The 21,509-nt window shown below is 38.5% G+C and overlaps 1 protein-coding gene across 2 annotated transcripts in view; it reads left to right on the top strand.

Annotated features, from left to right (window-relative positions):
• The window catches only part of BABAM2 (BRISC and BRCA1 A complex member 2), a 179,185-nt gene that overhangs the window by 40,555 nt on the left and 117,121 nt on the right, over positions 1–21,509 (top strand). For both annotated transcript variants that reach the window (XM_052806382.1, XM_052806383.1), the window contains exon 5: positions 16,613–16,807. In XM_052806382.1, the coding sequence (XP_052662342.1) occupies positions 16,613–16,807 (195 nt within the window). The remainder of the gene's footprint in view (positions 1–16,612; positions 16,808–21,509) is intronic.

Genomic DNA, 21,509 nt, shown 5'->3' with positions numbered 1-21,509 from the left:
CAGAGGAGCGCTCACTCCTAATAGCTGAGACATTGCTCCTTACAGGTGGGCAACAGGACATCTCCTCTTTGAATTGCTGGAAATCCTCGGACAGCTTCTCCATAGCCAAAATGCAGGCTTGTAGGGAGGAGGAGAGATTTTCTTCATATTGACGGAGTTGGCGAGCCACTTCATCCACTGTCGGTGCCTCTTCGTCTTTCCAGGTCATTATTGCCAGTGAGTTGGCATAGGACGATGGCGCGCTCCGTACAAACTTCCGCCACATGGGTCGTGTGCATTGGACTTCGTCTGGATCTTTGGGTAATTGTGGGTTGTCCGGATCATGATGAATTGTCTCTAGCACAGCTAATTCCCTCAGATATTAGATACCTTTTTCCATGGTTGTCCACTTGCTTGATTGACATGTAACATCTTCCTTAAAGGGGTACCTTTCCTTCACACTTGACAGGAGTCACCTCCAGAGGCTGATGGCTTGTGTCCCTCTTCCAATTGCCTTGTCAATGCCACCTTCCCTGGCAAGCGATCCCAGCTGCTTGGCTTCCCTACCTTCTAATTCCAAGCTATTAGCCCCATTGTCCCAGCATCGGAGGAGCCAGGTGATAATATGCTCACCTATACGGCAGCCAAAATCTTTTTGCATATCCCGCAGCTCGCTCAAGGATAGGGACCGGGTTATTGCCTCTGGTTCTGCCTCTTCCTCCTGTTCCCGTGATGACCCTGGTTCACCTTCATCCTTCGCTAAGTGAACTGATTTTTTTGTATATTTCTTTTTCTGTACGGGGGCAACTGATACTGGTGCAGGTTGGTCTGCTGGTTCAGTTGCAGTACCGCTCGCCGGGTCTTGCATAACCACAGTGTCTGTTGCCAAGGTTTGGGTAGCTGCTGTGCTCGTTGCTGGGGCTGGAGGGACCTCAGTGCCCGTTGCCGAGGTTTGGGTAGCTGCCGTGCTCATTGCCGAGGCTGAAGGGGCTGCAGTGCCTGTCGCTGAGGTTTGGGTAGCCACAGCGTTCGTCACCGGGGCTGGAGGGGCCGCAGTGCCCGTTGCCGAGGTTCGAGTGACCGCAGTGCTCATCGTTTTGTTGTTAGGTCCAGAGACCTTCTCTTCCCCTTGAGGGTACTGAGTGGTGTCGAACAGGGCTCGATAGGCATGGGCCAGGCCCCAGCACGTTGCAGTAATTTGTATCTCTCTGGAGCTGCCGGGGTGACAGCATACCTTTTCCAAATATTTTACTAGTTCTTCTGGATTCTGCACTTGTTCAGGGGTGAATTTCCAAAACATTGGAGGTGCCCACTTTTCTAGGTACTTGCCCATACTATCCCACACACCCTGCCACTCATAATTATCCAGCCTTGGGGCAGACCTCTGGGTGATTTTCTTAAATAGTTGTTTAAGCTTGAACGAGAGCTGAACCACATTCAGAAGCATGCTAATTCCTAGCAGTAGGGCTAGGACCGTGCTGGTCCCAACATCCCAAGAGTATGCAAATTTTTCAAAATTCTCAAACACCGTTGTAACTGGACTGAAGGAGAAAGGAGAGGGGAAGAAAGGTATCCCACCCATAGACTGGTTTTCCAAGGAGGAAAGGTAAGTGGTATAATTATTAATAGTTTCCCACAGATGGCTCCCACAGTATAAAGGTGACAATGCTGAGTGCAAGTACCGGATTAATCCCACAGCCGACGACTTTCTCATACCATAAACCAGTGTTATACAATACATCAAAGTGAAAACCTTAATCCACCTCCCACGGATGATAAGCAGCAGAAGAGGGACTACATACAGCAAGTGAGGTGATACATAACAGAACTTTAAAAACCAGAGCAACAACTCTAAGAACACATAAATCAACATAATGACCAGCGACTATTAGACCGATATAATGAATGCTTATAACAAATTTGTTTTAACAAGCTCTGGTCAGGTTTGTCGTTATCTCAACCCTTCGGGCCCCACATTGGGCGCCAAAAAGGACTGTCGTGGTTTAACCCCAGCCAGCAACTAAACACCACGCAGCCGCTCACTCACTCCCCCCCCACCCAGTGGGATGGGGAGAAAATCGGGAAAAGAAGCAAAACCTGTGGGTTGAGATAAGAACGGTTTAATAGAACAGAAAAGAAGAAACTAATAATGATAATGATAACACTAATAAAATGACAACAGTAATAATGAAAGGATTGGAATGTACGAATGATGCGCAGTGCAATTGCTCACCACCTGCCGACTGACACCCAGCCAGTCCCCCGAGTGGCGATTCCCTGCCCCCACTTCCCCGTTCCTATACTAGATGGGACGTCCCATGGTATGGAATACACCGTTGGCCAGTTTGGGTCAGGTGCCTTGGCTGTGTCCTGTGCCAACTTCTTGTGTCCCTCCAGCTTTCTCGCTGGCTGGGCATGAGAAGCTGAAAAATCCTTGACTTTAGTCTAAACACTACTGAGCAACAACTGAAAACATCAGTGTTATCAACATTCTTCACATACTGAACTCAAAACATAGCACTGTACCAGCTACTAGGAAGACAGTTAACCCTATCCCAGCTGAAACCAGGACAGCTAGTAAGGGTTGTCATAAACCAGGCACAGGTTTTCTGCCTTCTATTTTTGCTGTGCTTGTAGTGGGCTTAAAATGAGAAATCCTGGAAAGAGGATTCTGGCTGGGAATTCTCTCCTGGGGTAGCCGTGTGAGGCTAGCATTCAGGAGGTCCTTCTGAGAAGTCATATGGTGCCGGGAGTGAGTGTTAGGATTGTCTGTGTAGCCGTGTGGTAAAGATGGAGGCTATACAAACAGTTCAGCAGAAAAAATTCAAGAGAGATGACAGAAAACAAGTTTTTTCTATCATCTTTCCATCTCTTCTTCCTTCAAGGCCTTTCTACATTGGGAAATTACTCCTTTTTCTCCTTCTTTTGGTCTTCTGACTTTCTCTTCTAGCCTTTCCCTTTTATTTTTCCTCTTTGTCCAGAATTGTTAATATTTATAGAGCTGAGGGAATTATCTACCTTGTATTATGCTGTCATTTTGTATTCATGTAAAATCATTGTATATATTCACCTTGCTTTCTTTTTTCAAATTTCAGCATTTTCTAGCACAGTTTACAACACTTGGCTTTCTATCTTAAAGTGTAAGCGGAAGAGAATATGGTGAGGTCAGAAGTTCTGCTTTAGTTAATCACAACATTCTGGCTGGACTTTCTGCCTAGCGAATCCATAAAGTGGAAAAATTTCTACAGTTTGATACTATTTATTTAATTTTAAAGGGAGAAAATATCTGATAAGCCAGGTAGTTTTACCTTTCTTGCTTCAGTCTTCCTAGTGTGGAATGGAAAATTAATTCCATTAGTTCTCTGAAAGGCTTGGTGGGGAAACATTTCCTTTCATTTTTTGGCACAAGCATCTCTGATAATGCAATTTCTCCCTAGAATATGAAAAATCCAGAATATTAGCTCTTAAAATATAGTACTTCATTCCAGGAAATACTGGTTTTAGGAGAACATTAGGAATGTGCATGGATCGTTTGACTGAAGGATGCGAAAGTGGGAGAAAATGTTTTTCTGCCATACTAACTGATGTGCATGTGATGAGAAACTTAATCATTGTGCACTAGCAAAATAGAGGGAAAAACATTTAATGGCTTTCCATTCATAGTGTTGTATTAGGGAAAGAAAAAAAAGAAAAGACAATTTTCATTTGTCACATGAGTTTGACCATCTTTTTCATGGTCATACAGTGAGATGGGCCAGAAGGTTGGACCAGAATAACAGGGTGCTTAAATCTTAGTGTAAAGGCTGAAAAAGATGTTTAGGCTTATGTTTCCTTCAAGCTATGTCTGTTTAGCTTATACCTGAGCCCAGAGCACTGGCCTCCTGAATTTCTGGATCTTCTCTTGAATTCATGTTGAATTAATCTTGATTTCTCAATGAATTCACTCATTTCTTAGGTAGGCAACAGTTGCTACTGGGCTTGAGAAAGACTGTTGTCTCTCTACTAGAACCAAACTGCATGTCTGAATCAGTATTCTTTCTTTTGCTCCTCTAGTGTAAAATTGAGTAGCGTATCCTCAAGTTCTGGTAAGTGGAGAAGGAACACTTACATAGCTAGGTATTAGTCTTAGCTGAGAACTGCAGTATGAGCACTAGCAAAATCATCTCTTAATTACCAGAGTTCTTGCACAGCAGAAGGGATCGTGTACTCACCTTTGCAGCCTCTCTCTTCTCTGACCCTGTGGTCCCTGGAGATTGGAAAGGCTAGAGGTAGGACAAGCTTGCATCCAATCCTGGGTGTGAGAAATAGGCGCGCGGGCTGTCAGTGAGCCGGTACACAACCCAAAACTTAGGCTGTGCCTAAACCTACACTCTATATATAGTCAAAGCTCTGTTAGGTAGCTTTGCCAATATACTTTTTTTTTTTTTAATGCTGTTCAGCAAAGGACCCTTGCATGACTGAAATCTGAATGCATTTGAAACCTAGTTGTTTTGTTTCTTAAGCCCCTTTATTTAATTTTGTGCTTTATTTAATTTACTGGTCCAGTTAGATACTATTTCCATCTTCCTGGTGTTCCTTCCAGTTCTCCAGGATGTTTGCCTGAGTTTATGTGCAAACTCCTTAACTTTAATAGTGCCAGGCAATTGATCTCATTATGGCACTTACCCCAAATGTTTCAAGATTTCCTTTGGAAGCCCGTTTCAACATCTGATGGTCCTCCAGTCCACTTACTCTCTAGGCCATGAGAATATCCCATCAGAGATACAGTCAGTTTATATTAGTACCCTGTACTAATATGTCTTGCCTCAAGGATAAGTCAACATGAACAAGGGAAAAATCTAAGTTGTGAACTGTGTGGCTATGTTAGATAATAAACTGGGGGCAGAGGGTGGTGAGAGGAGGGCAGGCCTCTGAATATTCTTTAAGGGATAGTTGGAGTCACTGAATCTGCAGTTATTATTGTAGGCAATGACTCTGTTGGGTCTGTGACTTGCTCCCTCCCAACATCAGTTGTTCATGTTGCTGGATATTTTCACAAGGGCATCTCGCAGTACATGAAGACAAAACAAAAGGTGCTCCTTTGCCTTGTCTTTTCTATCAGTTTTCAGATACTTTGACTACTTTCAGAGACTTTTCACCACTTCTCATTTAAGGAGCTGTACTTGGCAACTCTTCCACTACCTGTTTGAAAGACATCTGCATCTAGTGCTATCCCCTCTATGATCAGGTGTACTACTGTTATTCCTTTTCTGTAGAAACTCTTAAACGGATTTCTAGTCTTTGTGAGAAGGATAGTTTTAGAAAGCGCTTGGAGGAAACCATGGAACTTGGTCAGATTTTCTCAGTATATTACACTGCTGTTAAGACTGTGAATGCCTCTCTCTGTCAGCAATGCTTTTATGTGGCCAGTCAGGTTGATCTAGGAATGCCCTAGTCCCCTTCACTGTCTCTTCTTGATATATTTGATAGGTATCAGTTTTTCCTCTAAGAAGCACAACTTTCTCTGTTATCACTAATGGTTGCCTGAGGAAGCAACAGGATTGAGCAAACAAAAGTCTTCTCAGGTGGATGATGTCGTATTGGAGGGAAAATATGTGCTGCGGCATAACTTGAGATAGCCAATTACCAGACACTACTGCCTAAATTGTTCATGTATTGACATGTATACGTAATATACTTGCTTTGCACAAAACAAAGACCTTGCTAGTGGTAAGGGTGGTATAATGAATTCCAGCATCTCATTGACTTTTCAAATCATCATTAGTTTAAACCAAAAATACAAAGTTGGATATCCCACGTTGGACATATGAAAGCAGAATGTCTTTTCTTTGGAAGTCTGGGAGTGCAATAATAATGTTGGTATTGATAATTCTTTAATCTGAACCAGCAAACTGAGACTGTAGTTATGACTGGTTTTTGCTTCAGTTAATTAAAATATAATCATAATTTACTTGAGCAACATTTTATTAAAATTTGGAAAAATCCTATTATTAGAGAAACTGGCAGAAAATTAAAGGATTCTGGCCCTGATGCGTAATGGTACTGGCACAATACACTCTACTTCCTCACAAGAGCTCTAGAACAGTAAGAAGTGGCTTGGCTTGAAGGCAACAGCTTGTTAGCTTTCTAGAAACAAATTTACAAGGTTTTGTTTTTTGGTTGGTTTGGGTTTTTTTTTTTTGGTTTTTTTTTGGTTGTTTTTTTTTTTAAGAGAAAAGATAAAATCTAGCACAGTCTTCCTGAATTGAGAATACATTTAAATTCAGTGTGGTATGCCCATTGAATTCAAGTTGTTGAGCCATGATAATTCATTTTTCTGTAGAGAAAGTTGGTCATTGCTTATGAATATGGAAGCAGAACAGACTTTTAAATTAACTGATTACAGAAGGTCAGTTAGAAATAATCATTCTGTCTGATAATGCAGTTTCATATTGGATTAAATTCTGGACTGTGAATTCTGTTATATTTTATAATTGTACTTTTCTCCAATGAGTTTAGTTTAACTTTGGGACCCTGCAGGTTCTTTCCTTCACAAGATTTTGTTGGGGCAAAGAAACGTCTTTGCGCTCAGGGTAATTTTCAGAGGATCTATTCATTTCCCCAAATGGATGCGGGTACAAGCTATATTTTCTTTTCTTTTTACTGGTCTAAGTTTCTGCCTGTATTTGTTTCAAAACCTGTCTTTGTTTTACTTATTCTTGACATGCTTCTATGTCTGCGTTTCCTTGCTGTCTTCCATCTCGGATCCTCAGGCATATCTGCTCTTATTTTAAAGATAACTACAGAAATATAGTTCAAATTTAGTCAACATCTTGTGTCTTCTATTTGCAGTATTAGTGTTTGTACAGTATCAGGTGAATTTTGCCATATACCTGCCTGCATGGAGATGCAGTTTTTACTTCCATAAAGGAACCAAATGAGTGGTCTGTTCTTATAATGCTTTTTTGAGGAGAGAGAACTAGTTTGCATTAATTTGTCTGGTACAGTAGAGAAATACTTTTGATTTCCAATGTCTTATGATTTACACAATAGTATTTTGTAAACGTTTTCTTTAGGGACTGTATTTTCAAGGCCCTTTAAACTCTCTTGTAGTACAAATGTGAAAATAAAAATGGAAATACTGCTTGGCCAGTGAGATCTACCATGTGAAATATTGATTTTAATTTATGGGATTTGGGGAGAGGAAAAAATGGTTAGAAGAAAACAGTTCTGCATGTGCCACCCAGCAATAAATGCTCAAGACGTGTTAGTGGATGATGTCCAAAACATCAGCTGTGAAGTTCCTGCCTCTTTGCTGTAGCTAAAATTACTTGTTTTGACAGGAAAGGAAAAAACCCAAGAACTGTTAAGAGTGAAAGACTTGCTATTTAAAAAGGGACTCTTGAGGTAAAGCATTGACATTGAGACAGTGGTCTGTTCTCTGGTCCACTGAGGGTCTGAGGAGTTGGGGCCTGTTCATGCTACCATTGGTGCATACTGAGTAAGTCTTTAGGCAAAAGGTGCATGTGCGTATGTCTTGTGTTGAAATTAATCTTGTCTTCATGCTTTTTTCCTTTTACTTGCCATGTGTGGTTAAATATGTATGCCTCTGGTAACAGACTCCCAAGGGGAAAAGTGCTGTGTACTCATGTGGATTAACTAATAATTAGTGCACTGGATTCCCTATTGCAGGATTTATACGTGCTGAGGGAATTAAGAAATTCCTTCTCAAAACAGGTAAAGGTACCATCTGCTTTTTGAGAGGTGTTGTGGGAGGTCTGAAAAGGAACAAACCAAAACTTGCTCTGATCCCTTAATAAAGTAGGACAAGAAATATTTATGCATGCCAAGTCTTTAGGAGATTAATTAGATAGTGTTGTACTCTCTCTCTTTTGATAGTAGGCAGTCGTAGCTTTTACTGGTCGGTTATCTTTTGGAAGAGAGCTCTGTCAGAGAAACAGACAGACTTTTTCAGGAAGCGTGCACAACTTAAAAATTCTCTTCTGGGCTCAGCTTCACAGCTTCTGCTTCTCCAGAGCACCCTTAACGTACAAAGATCAGCTATCTCTTAACTGCTCCTACAGCAGGGCATAGGGGTAATTTGTGTAGTAATCTTTGGAAGTTGAGTTTGCTCCATTTTCAGGGGAATGGTACTTGAGAGGCAGTGGTGCATTTATTCTATGTGAATGCAGAAGAGTGTTCTACATATATCAGATTTGCTGGGGTTTATTTTAGAGTCACCTTGGGTATGGGATTGTTAATCAAGAATCAGCACTGTGTGGCCAGTGGAAGAAAAGAGGGAAAATAATTTTATACAAAATGTAAGGTGCTTTTTTGAAAGCAGAATTCATTTCTTAGTATGTTGTTTTCCTGCTCTGTATTTTCACGCTAATTCAAGGCCTTCAGGTATTTGAGATTTCAGCTAAGCATTTATAAGCTACTGTAATTTCTGCATCCAGTTTTCACAGCCGTTCACTAAAAACAAAAAATAAAATAAATACCAACTATCCCAACCTTTACTTTATGCAACCTTTTTATCTGTTGTACACAATAGCTAGTAGAACACACAAGGTCTCTAAGTTCTTTGGTTGTATTTGCCATGACAAAGGGCTCCTGACTTGAACTGCTTTTATGAAATGTTAAGTTTTGATGTTTGCTTTTGCCCAAAAATGATCATTTCAAGCAGATCACTCCAGAAAGTTGTTCCAGTGGTGCTTTGGGGGAGAGGGATATGAAGAACCTGTGAAAATAAGATGACAAGTAGATGGCATGTAGGTTTACAGTGATTGGTTTGAAACTGCAGCCTGTAGGATGTTTAAGTGCTGGCTGCTAAGAAACTGAAGCCTTTGAAGTTGTTATAACACTCCAGCCCTGCAAATACTGTGAAAAATATCTGTTGATAGAAAGATGTGAGCATATGGCAGATAATTATCCTGTGCCTTTTCCTGTGAGCAATTTCCCCATGGTGGCCCATGAAGACTATAGCAAAGCAGGGACTGAAACCAGATATCCCAGTTTCTAGGCAAATGCTGTAACCACTGGACCCGTATCTGCTCTGTATTTATATGGAGCATAAGTGTTAATATCACAGTGTGATCTTTCTCATTTCAGGTAAAAACTTACATTGGTACTGATTTTAAGCCATTGTAGGATGCAAGTTTTGTGCATGTGGTGTGCAGAGTTATAAACAAAATGCAAATCTGTACTTGTGTTATTCTTTATGACAATTCTGGATGAAAGATGCTATAGAAATGCATTACCACTCTTATGGGCTTGGGAGGTTTTGTTTACTGACATTTTCTCGGGAAAGTTAATTTCTTGCTTAGCAATATAAAAGTACACTAACTTAAAATAAGATCTTGCTGTTGTTTCCTGTAGTATAGCCAGGAAAAACAGTTACAATCTGTCTTCTTTAAAATCACGTTCCTGGAAGATATTCTGGCAACCTGGATATTTAAACACATTTCAAAGATCAATTAGAAATTGTTATTGTATTTTCTTTCTGATAGCATAGAATTATAGTTTGCTACAGACATTGCCTGGAGTTACGAAATAAGCAATAACCTGTGAAGGAGGCTATGAATTAGCTACTTATGGAACACGAGGTGCGTTGTGTTCTAGAAAAAGGGGGAATAGGTAATCACGGACACTGAGTAGTTTGCATAGGTTTGGGGTTTTTTTTATTAGCTTTTTGGAAGGATAAAGGAAAGACTGCAAAGCACAAAATGTTCCAGAACAAAATTTACATGTGGTTTCTTTGCCAGCAGTTGAATAGTATGGCTACTTTGGAAAGCTAAATTTTGCATGTCTTTGCTAGTAGGGCTGAGAAGCTACTTTGTGGGGGTTTTTCACTTGCCTCACCTTTAAGAAGATTTCATTAAAACTGATACTGTGGCTGCAAATTTTCTTTGTCTCTTTTTGAAATCCAGTTGGTGTCATTGCTATTCATTTAAATGAGTTACTGTTGAAGTGGCTTAAATTGCACTCTGTGGGTGGCCTTATAATATCTTTTCTCTGCCTCTTTATACACACTTTAAGTGAATTCATTTTCTCAACACTTTGGTCGTGTTTGATGGTCCAAAAACCTTTCCCTATCATAATGCTCATTTACTATGCAGCCAACTCCTGTCAGGAGATAGGATCAAGAGCCAGGGAATTCAAAGATTGACTTTGCACCCCAACAAAATCTGTGGGGTTATACTTCTTAGTGAAAGTTATGCTTTTCAGTGAGCTTGTTTAAATTAATCTCTGGCAGATCTTCAGAACAGATCTCCTGAATCACTTTGGATTTCTCCAATGTAGGCATAGTTTAATGGATACCTGTGGTCTCCTAGTCTCTGTATAATAACTGAATATTATTTTTTATTTATATTGACACACAGCATAAGGGGGAGGGAAAAGTTAGTGGATATACATGCTATTGCTTAATTACTCTGTCTAGATAACCATTTTCTCAAAGACCTTTTCCTGAAACTTAGTCCAATAATGAAAAAAGTTAGCAATTGCCAGGGAAGCTTCTGCCACAAAAGAATATTCAACTTCCTTATGTTGAATTGCTTACTCACTGATGGGTAGTTTTTGGCCATCTTCTGTATGACAGTAGCTACAACTGTGTGGACAAGGATGCTTCTGGAGTCTGGTCTTTATTATACGGAAGTTCTCGTTCCATTACTTTTCCTGTAGACCATTTTGAATTCTTTCCCTAATTGGAAAAATGGGGACTAGCCAGTCATCACAGATGACATTACCAGGCTTTTGTGTCCACAAGAAAACATGTAGTCATCTTCTGATGCTACTAAACCTGCTACTAAAATAAAATCCTTAAGATGAAGTAACAATTTACCTTTTTAGAAAATGAAAGTTACACAAGTTGCGATATGGCCAAGCCAAAAGCCAATTAAAATGTTGAAATTAAGATCTGAAGTGTGGAGTTACTCCTAGTTTTAATGGAGATTCTGGAGAGACATATGAGCATTGTCTAGACAGAATTGTTTAATTGAGCCTCCATGTGCTCAGAAATGACAGGTAAGTTCTTCCATGATATGCTGAAAAAATGATAACATTAAAAATGGTTGCAACCAATCTGAGATGTGCATGTAAGCCTTCATACAAGATGAGCATGAATGTAGAAGTAGTTGCAGATGTGTGGTTTGAGTTGATTTATACTTGTACAGTGGGCCACTTTCCGTCTAGCTGGCTAACTTTTGAGTAATTTAGAGAGTTTGCACTGCAGAGTTCACTTAAAGATATCTATTGGCAAACAAGACAAGGAATTGGATCCAAGTCTGGATTTTTTTTATTTTAAATGCATTAGTGATTGTTCTGTAAAATTTGGTTAACTCTCTGGAAAGTGCAGAAATCTCATTTCAAATTAGGAAAGATTTATTGAGTGGAATATGTAACTTAGTCTGTCAGTACCCCAGTGAGTGTGCTCATTGTTTATATATATAAAAAATTATTTTTAACTGCAATTTTATAGCGATTTCAGATAAAAACTCTTTTCAGCATGCATGGGATTTTGGTAAAATTTTGTGAATGTATAAATTTTGTCAGGGCAAAATTGAAGGTTGTAGTGAACAGAGCAGAAGGAGATTTTGATAGAAGCCACAGAAAACAATAAGTCTTTTGCTGTATACATATTTGCTGGTTATTTCTTTAATTGGGTTTTTCATACCTGCCAGGCTTCAATAGTCTGGCTGTAGAAAATGAGGTTATGTGTGTATTCATATTTCCAGCTTTTTTCTGAAGCTGTAACAACTAAAACTCATAATTTTGAAGTTGCATTCAGAGCATAATTTTTATGCAAGATCTGAGTTTTGTGGCAAGACTTGGAGCCATGGAACACAGAAACACTGGAAGCTCGCTCTGTTCTAATGTTTTAAATTTTTTAAAATACTCTTTCTTAAAAAGCTGTATTGGCTAGGGTTGGAATACAGCCTTCAGGCAAACAATCAGAAAATGAAGTGCACAGGCTACTACTCCTTCTTTTCACTCCAAAGCCTTTAGTTTAAGATTTTGTGATTAAGACAATTTCCAAAGTCTAATAGTGAATACAATACTGCATTGCTAAATAAAATTTTATTTAGAAGATCCTTTATCTCTAAAGAAGGAAGTCAATTTACTGTTGCAGGGACATTACTCTCATTGACTAAAGTGACAAATCCTTCAGAAGAAAAATGTTCTCAGAAGAATCATTATAATGCTGAAATTGTAGTGATTAAGACATTCTACAAGGGATCAACTTGAGAAACATCAAATTCTGCTTAAGTTAGGTTTCAATAATGTGTATCACAGGTAGTTGCTTACTTTGTCTTTGATTTCAAAAATAGAAGGAAGATTAAAGAAGGGTACCATTTGAAACTGAGAAGAATGTAGCATGTATTTTGACATACTGTTGAAGTTGGATCACAATAAAATGGTTTAAAAGTATTTTCAGATGAATGAATCTAGTGCTTAGGGCAAATAAGCAACACAAAGTTATGTAAAAAGAAATTTCATACAGTAACATGTCATTGTATTCAGAAGTGTTTGTGTTAAAATTTATAAATTTAGATCTTCTGATAAGAACAACACTTCTGCAAAGTTAACAAAATGGCTAGAAATGTAATGGCCATTTGCTGAATAATAAGCACTACAATAATATAATGCTAAAGTTAAAAATCAATGTTTATTTAAATCAAGACTTGTGTTACAAAAAATTTGTGTAACCATTGTATGTTTACTCTTTCGTCAGTAAGAATCTGTTGTAATTGATGTATGTACTGGGTGGGTAGTTGAATTTTTCTGCAGGTGATTTGTTTTTATAACCAGTTCATACTTTGTTTGAATTTTTAGTTACTGCATGAAAGGTATTTAGTAAGGATACTACAGTCAAATCATTCATTTTAATTCCTGTAGCTTTAAGGCAATACAGCATAAACACTGTTTTGATGCAGTGTTCTTGAATTCTTTGAAGAGAGCAATACTCTAGCTCCATGCTGGACAAATGACAATAGATTTCCTCTTGCTCTTTTTTTGTTCTGTAGTGTAATGTTATTTAAAAAACAAAAGGTTCGGTTGCACTTAGGTCAGTTATTAAAATATTGTTGGTCATTTCCTTTGACAGAACATTTCTATTGTGTTATACCAATGTTATTAGGAAGAAAGGTTATTCCCACTTGTCTGGCTGATATCAATACATACTGGCATGTTACATCCTCTGGCTTTCTGGAAATACTTTATTTGAGTAGCAGCTTGGGAACAGGAAATTTAAGGTTATACACAGTCTGTTTTCAGACTGCATGATACAAAATGTGTTTCCTAGAAGATGCTGTCTACCTGACAAATTTTCTCTAGTATTTTGTAGAATTGGATAAGCTTAAATGGGTTCAAGTGGGGAATAAATTTTTACCAGCTGTAGGTGGCAGACAAGGTAGAGCAAGGCTTTCAGGCACTCTGTGGTATGTATTTGAGGAACTTATATGAACCACATTAGTATCTCACCCATTCACCAATTACTCCAGAATGTAGTTTAACTTTTAAGATATGGCAATGATAATATTCCCATTTTATAGGGCTTCTTACTGTCATGGAGTAAAAAAAAACAGAGCATTTTTACTTCAAGCCACAGTCAAATGTGAAGTCTCTGACACTGTGGTAGCTTCTAAAGGCAAAGGTTCAAGGATCTTAGCTGTGCTGAGCAGCCCTTTCTACCAGGATCATAGTGAGCAGGAGAATAGGAGGACAGTGTAATTGTGTAACTGTTCATTAAACCGTTCATTCATCCATGTAAAACAAAGCAAATTGTGATCAGCAGTTATGTCCTGTTGTGTTTCTTAAGCTGAGCCTGTCAGTCTTAGGTCAATCTGTAAATTATGTAAACATAAGGTCTTTTTCAAATCTGTACGCTAGAGGTAAGTGTTCCCTTAAGTGCTCCATCCACACTCTATAAGTTTTTCTTTTTTTATTAAAGCAGGAGCAACGTCTGTGTTTCTGAAGAATTAGCACCACCTTCCCAAACTGTTTCCCCCCAACCATTTTTGTGTGACAGGAGTGTATGGTTTTCATCCTAATCACAGGAATGAGTGATGCATAGAAAGTGAATGCAGCACTGCTAGCTATAGTCATTCAAAAATCATGAATCATGTTGCTGAAAGTCATTACAGTAGTCTATAAACCATGTTTATGAGATTAGAAAAAGGATTTTATTTCTAAATTATATTTCTTTTATTTTCGTCTTTTTTTTTTTAATAGTATGTAGGTAGTGCATACAGATTTCTTTGCCTCTCTGGTAGCTATTAACTTAAATGAGAAGGGGTGGAGAGGATGGGTAGAATGTAGCTGAGATTCTCTTAAAATTGATCCTCTCCAGGACTGGGGACTTCAGGAAAAACAACATGTGGTAAGATTTGAGATAAAATTGCCTTAGTAAACATTACTGATCCCCCCACCCCCCAAAGCAAGATTTTTAAGGAAGCAATACATATTTCATGTCACTTTCACTGACAAATTAGACGTGTATGTTTTAAGTGATGATGCTGAAAATGAGAAAATAATTTTGATACCATCTTAATATATATATGGCTTCAGAGGGCAACAAATATAAAGTTGTGGAAAGAGAAATGCTTGAGGTATTAAGGCATTATACACATATGCTGAAGTCTGTATAAAACCAGTCCAAAGGGATATATCATGAACTGCAGTCATCAAGAAATAATAAAAATTATAAGCCTTTTTAATGGAAATAGCCACATAGGGATAGGCTACAAGTAGATTTCATTGTAGAGCTGAAGGTATGATGCCTGGTGAATAACTGATTAAGCTTTCTGTCTGCCTTTCCAGAGTATCAGAAGATAAAATTTGTACACAACTCAATAATTTCTTTTCAGGTCACAACTATGGATTCTCACCTTGATAAGATCCTCTGTTTCACTTTGAGCTTTTTGTAAACCTCTTCATAGAATCAAAAAATAGCTGAGGTTGGAAAGAGCCTTGAAAGATCATCTAGTCCAGCCCCCCTGCCTGGGCAGGGTCAGATAGAGCAGGCTGTCCAGGACCTTGTCCAGTCGGGTTTTGAGTATCTCCAAGGACGGAGACTCAACAACCTCTCTGTGCAACCTGTTCACTTGTATTTATTAGTTTTGGTGTTACACAAAATATGAATAGGTTGTATATTTTAGGGGACATGTTTTTTTTCCAGTTTCATTCATTTACTTAACCTAGGTTAAGAAACATAATTTTTTATGTGTTTGCATGCAAGGCAGTCTTAACATAGTTACTTCAAAGTACAGAAATTTTTTCTGTCCTTTCATTGTAGAAAATGTTGCATACCAAAGCAGTTTTTCCACAGAAGAGGTAAAAAAGGGCTAATGGGTTTTTTTGTCCTTGCCGAAGAATGGAAATTATGCATATAATTTGTTTATGAAATGTCTGCAACTTCCAGGACAAAAGTAGCCATGCCATCTGTAACTACTTCGAGTTCAGATACTGATACGTAATTTTATTTGAAGCTACTATATTTTATCTTCACTTAGTTGTAAAATGCAGACATCTTTGCCAGTTCTAAGGATCTTAACGTTAACTGTACAATCCATGTAATTTAAAATCCTGCTGCAGCTAGTTTGTTGTCATATGTGTATGTGATATACAGAAATACAGATTAATTTTGCTTATACTCAAAGCTGACCAAAAGCCACATGACTATGTTAACATGCCCTGAACTTGTATCAAGAAGACCTGTTGAGGACCTAAATAGTTTTGCATCAGAACTTCCTCATGTCCTATCAACATGGAGTACAGGGGAAATCCTCATCTGCCCTTAACATAGATCCATTCTAGGTCAACCAGATGTAGGCATGCAACATTGATAGAAAACATTGGTTTGTAACACAGAAAACCTTCCTGAATAAAACTTACTGTGCATGGAAGACTGGTCTAAGCCAATGAGAGCAGTTAAACTGAGAGATAACATTGCTACTGTGCTACTGATGCAGTTATCTTCATTGTATTAACATTTCAATTTGTTAACTGTTTCTTGGTATACAGCCAACTTGTAATAATAACTTCTGCCAGGCATGTTGAAGAGACTTGTGTATGGATGGCATTTTTGTTAAAGGGATAAGTCAAGGTAACTCTAGTGAAGAGACAGTCAAGGTGAAGTAAAGCACAAGGTTGAGGCAACAGAAGAGAACCTATTTTCTCTGTCACTGTCAATATTATATCCACTATTTGAATAATGGAGCAGAGTAGTTTCTGTAGTTGGTGTTAATTTGGCATATACACTTTGATGACTGCTTTTTGAGTCAGATAGTGTGCAGGATTATACTTACCTGATCCCTGTATGTTTCATATTAGTTTTAATTTTTTGAATTAAAACTTTTCAAGTTCTCAAATGCAACAGTATAATTTTAAGGAAGAATAGAATGATAATTTGGGCCTATCTATGCCTGGTAGTAGCCCTGTTATCAGTTTTCTGGTAGGTCCATATATGGGCTCTTATTTGACATTCAGGTTTGCTTTTGCTGTTTGACCTGGTTTTCTTCCAAAGTGTGATACAATCTTTGCATCACAAAGTTTCCATGTGCATATGTACTTCTGGTATTGGTATGGAAGGGGGATTGCTTGTCTTTCTATTTCTGTAAACAATTTTGGTCTCCATTCTTTTCTAATTCAACAGAATTTAGCTTCTTGGAATCCTTCAAACCCTGAATGCCTCCTGCTTGTTGTGAAAGAGCTTGTGCAGCAGTATCACCAATTTCAGTGCAGCCGATTACGTGAGAGCTCTCGTCTCATGTTTGAATATCAGACTTTAGTTGAAGAGCCCCAGTATGGAGAAAACATGGAAGTCTATGCTGGCAAAAAAAACAACTGGGTAAGCTATTAAGAATGTTTCTGCTAAAATGCTTTTTGTGATCCTTTCATTTTAATAAATACAGCTTTTGCCTTGGAAAATCTGGGTTGTTTCTGTGGATCTCTATGCATTGTTTCCAATGGAGAAAGCTTCTATTTGACTCCAGCTCACTTTCTGCACTCCCTGTTTTGTACATTGCTGTCATTTCACTACCTTAGTTGAACCAGATTTCCAGGTGAGTACCTGTTTTTCAACCTGATGTTAGTTCATCTGACATAGATGAAAACTTTGAAAACTGTTGAAAAGTCTGTGCAGTATTTACAGGGCACATTAAAATGTTTTGCGGAAGTTTGAGTTAGCTGTGAAGATTTGAGAGGCAGAATAACAGTGTTGGCATGACACCCTGCCTGGGCAAATCAGCCTGCTTAGGGATAAGATGTATTAGGGTGTGGTTCCACATTACAACTGAGTTGATTTAATTGGTAGCTGCAGCTGCCTGTATCTGTCTGGCACTTGTCTAAGCTGAGATGAGTTGTTTCAGGAACCTAAACTGGAGAGGGGGGAAAAAAAAAAGACTAATTTTTTGCAGAAGGACGGGAGGAGGTGAGATGGGCTAGAGCAGTGGCTTTGTAGGGCCGTGTCTTCATATGACAATCAGACATTAAACTGGCTTACCTGTTTCCTGAAGTTGTATCCTTTGCCTGGGAAATGTGCCATGCTGTGTAGAAACTCTCTATGTGTACAATCTCAGCCTTCTAAAATGAGGCTGTTGGCAATGTAGACATTTTGGTTAGTGTGTGATTTGATCTTTATTTTTTTTTAACTGAACTCTGCCACAAAGTAAGCTTTGCAAAAATATTTTTTTTCCACTGGTAGTATATTTATCATGGGAAATTTGGAGTAAGATATATGAGGAATTATCTAATTTTGTTTATGCTGAAGCTGTCCCTCTCTTGCTTTCAGCAATAGCATCCTCTTAAGCTATACTGGCCTTCAGAAGCAGTATCTTCTGAAATAGATGCAGTCTGAAAATCGATGAAGATTCAGCATTTCCGTTATCAGGGCCTAGAATTCAGCTTTATGTCACTTTAATCATCCTTAAGTTACAGGCGACACAAGGATGTTTACAACTCACAGTACTTAAATTCATCTGGTTTTCTTTTCTTAGAAAAGTCATCTAGGCTTTTTTATTTTAAGCTAAGTAAATTATTCTTTATCAGAGAATTTCAGATCTCTTTTTATGTTTATAGATTAGAATATTTCATTGAAATTAATTTGTTCTTAAATGTTATTCTCTATAACTTGCATCACAACTTGCCACATCTGTTAATATCATCAGACTGGTTTAGTGAAATGCAGAAGGCTTTCTGAACCGTACTGAGATTTTGTCATAATTTTTGGCAGCTCCCAAAATTCTACTCAAGATTGTAGAAAACTAGGGTGTTTTTCCTTTTTTTTTTTTTTTCCATAGGAAAGCCATATCTACTCAAACCTTTTGAATTTTTCCTCAGTCTTTGGTGACTAAAGAAAGAACTTTTTTTTGCATTTGAAATGCTGTCTTAGTTAAAAATATTCCAATAAAATAAATCTTAAATACATTTTGAGGCAAATCCTTTTAATCATTGCAGAGCTATTTGAGGTTTCTGTAGCATTTGCTTTGTTATCAAAGTTTACGTTCTCTTATCAAGAAGATGCTGAGAGTCTTGTTTGGAGATCCTATGAACCTGGTATCTACATGACAAAGCTTGTTTGAGTGTCCTAAAACTCAAAACTATGAAATTAACTTGTGTAGTTCTCCTCCCTGTCCTTTACAACTGTTTTTTTTAGGCTTGGTGATCAGCACAATAGGAGTGTTTATCTGAAAAGCAAGAGGTAAAACCACATGTTATGTCCTCTGCCTAGAAGTCATTGAAATTCATGTTGTTGCTGTCTCTCAGGAATTGATAGTAGCTCAGCAGACTTCTGAAATAATCATCTGTGAATGAACCTTGCACAGTGTTAAGAAAGCAATCATTTTAAGTGCATGAGTTAAAAAACTTTGAAGAGGAGGCCTAACTTCAGTGCTGTGTCCCAAAATGGAACAGAAATTTGCTTTTACACCTTTGTTTCAGTATCTCCTATTTCCTGAAGTGATCTCCAAGATCTATGACAAATAGACAAACTGTTATCTAGCTTAGTAGCTTCATGTTGGCAGAGTACCAGCTGATACAGATGCCCATTAACTGTCTAATCTCTCAGTGCTGTGGCCAGAAATTCATCTGACTTGACCTGATGCCTGTGACCAGCTGGTTGGGGTTATGTAGGTGAGCACCATGGACAGGGACTGTTCCCTGCCTGTCCAGAACACTCTTGGAAGTAATACTTTGCAAAATAATCTTGATTGAATGACACAAAAGATCTAGATTGCAAGTCCTTATTTACTTCCACGTCTTGGAGTAGCTGATGTTTTGATCAGAGGCCATTCACCTGTTCAGTGGCTATCCCAGTTCATCAGACTTTGTATTTTACCAGAAATAATTTTCTGGACTTTATGGCAAATGTTGTATGGCATTTTTTGGAAGTTAAGTCCAGACAAGAAGCACTGTCTATAATATCCATTTCACTCTAAATAAAAAGCAAGTGCCTTGACTGTCATCAGAGTAGTCTTCGTGTTACACATGCACAAGAAGTCGGTGATTTTTCTGCATACATAAGTAATACAGCATCAGAAAGTTGGCATCTATCCTCACAAGTAGTGTCATCATGTCATGGTTTAACCCTAGCCAGCAACTAAGCACCACGCAGCCGCTCACTCACTCCCCCCCTACCCAGTGGGATGGGGGAGAAAATCGGGAAAAGAAGTAAAACTCGTGGGTTGAGATAAGAACAGTTTAATAGAACAGAAAAGAAGAAACTAATAATGATAATGATAACACTAATAAAATGACAACAGCAATAATAAAAGGATTGGAATGTACAAATGATGCGCAGTGCAATTGCTCACCACCCACCGATCAACACCCAGTTAGTCCCTGAGCCACGATCCCCTGCCCCCACTTCCCCCAGTTTCTATACTAGATGGGATGTCACATGTTATGGAATACCCTGTTGGCCAGTTTGGGTCAGGTGCCCTGGCTGTGTCCTGTGCCAACTTCTTGTGCCCCTCCAGCTTTCTCGCTGGCTGGGCATGAGAAGCTGAAAAATCCTTGACTTTAGACTAAACACTACTGAGCAACAACTGAAAACATCAGTGTTATCAACATTCTTCGCATACTGAACTCAAAACATAGCACTGTACCAGCTACTAGGAAGACAATTAACTCTATCCCAGCTGAAACCAGGACACATCAGGAAAGGTTTCGGAGTCTGGCTTTAATTTAATATATGCTCACTTTTTGTTGTGTAGTGTTTCTATGTGCAATTGCTTTGTCTCTATTTTGTGACTACCAGGGACAAATTTTAAGGGCAGTTCTGAGCTAGCTGACAGTAGGGTGGATTACAACCTAACATTGCTTAAACCCTTTTGACAAATTATGTAAGTGGCAAGGTACCATTGGAAAGATTTTTTTTGTTGTATTCAAGATCTTGTTTTTTCTTGTTTAGTGACTGGAAGGTAGAATGAGTTATCTCTAGTTCATGCCTAATACATAGACAAAGAAACAAATTGGCACTGATATTAGCATTGCTTATTGTACATCTGCCTAATACAGCATCTTTGTCTATATGTGCTTAGTTGCTTGGGGTGAAACCTTTGCTTAATTTAGGCATAAAATGATTGAAGGAATCCAATTCTGTAGAATTTTTTCCTTCTCATTTTTATGTCATGTCAGTACCACAGAAAATAATGTGCTTAGCAAACAATCACTTACATTCCTCAGCTGCCCTGTTTAGCAGCTTAACATTCATTTTGGAAAGCCAATTTCCATTGGCTTTGACCTCCAGTTTCCTTCAGTATTTTATTCAGCCTATTCCTTTCTGAATCCATATGCATAGCAATTGATGTGGTCCATCGTTATGGAGGCTTGTGGTCTGGTGGTATATGGCCAGTGACAACCTTCATGTTTTCTCTTATGCTGAGCTCAAAGCAATTCATGGATTAGCACAGCTAATCAAGAGGGGAGGCAAAGGTACTGACTATTTTGCAAAGGCATATGGCAAATTTTCAGTATCAGTACAGGTGACTTTGAATGCTTTCCTCTTGAAGAGCTGTAGCCTTTGGCAAGCTGTCCTCATAGCTATGTGGAGTTCTTGTGATAACATCTACTACATGTAGTAAAGCAGTGGCTCAAAATGTATCCTTCTGACATCTGCGTAGGTTAAAAGCCCTTGAGTATTGAGGGGTCTGAACACTGGCACAGGTTGCCCAGAGATTGTGGGATCTTGATCCTTAGAGATACTCAGATGCCATCTGGACATGGTCCCAGGCAGCCTTCACTGTCAGTGATTCTCTGCATCTCTTCCATGGGTCACTGCTGCATTTCATAGAAAGGATGCTTCCATTATTTCAGATGTATTACAGACTTTTCCTTGCCACAAGGTATAGCTGTATACACAATAAAGATGATCTTGTTTAAATCTAGTACAGTATTTACATTCACCCTTTTAATGAGAATTGCAATATGCACATTCACCATAGATGCATATACATTTTGTTAAAATTTGTGTATTGTACACTTCTTGTTTAAAGTATTTTTCTTCTTGCTTTGTCTGGCTATGCAAAACATTTAAAAGGAAAATTAATTAC

Source organism: Harpia harpyja, chromosome 13 (genome assembly GCF_026419915.1).
Source record: "Harpia harpyja isolate bHarHar1 chromosome 13, bHarHar1 primary haplotype, whole genome shotgun sequence".
NCBI lineage: Eukaryota > Metazoa > Chordata > Aves > Accipitriformes > Accipitridae > Harpia > Harpia harpyja.
This window is presented reverse-complemented; position numbering and strand designations above follow the sequence as displayed.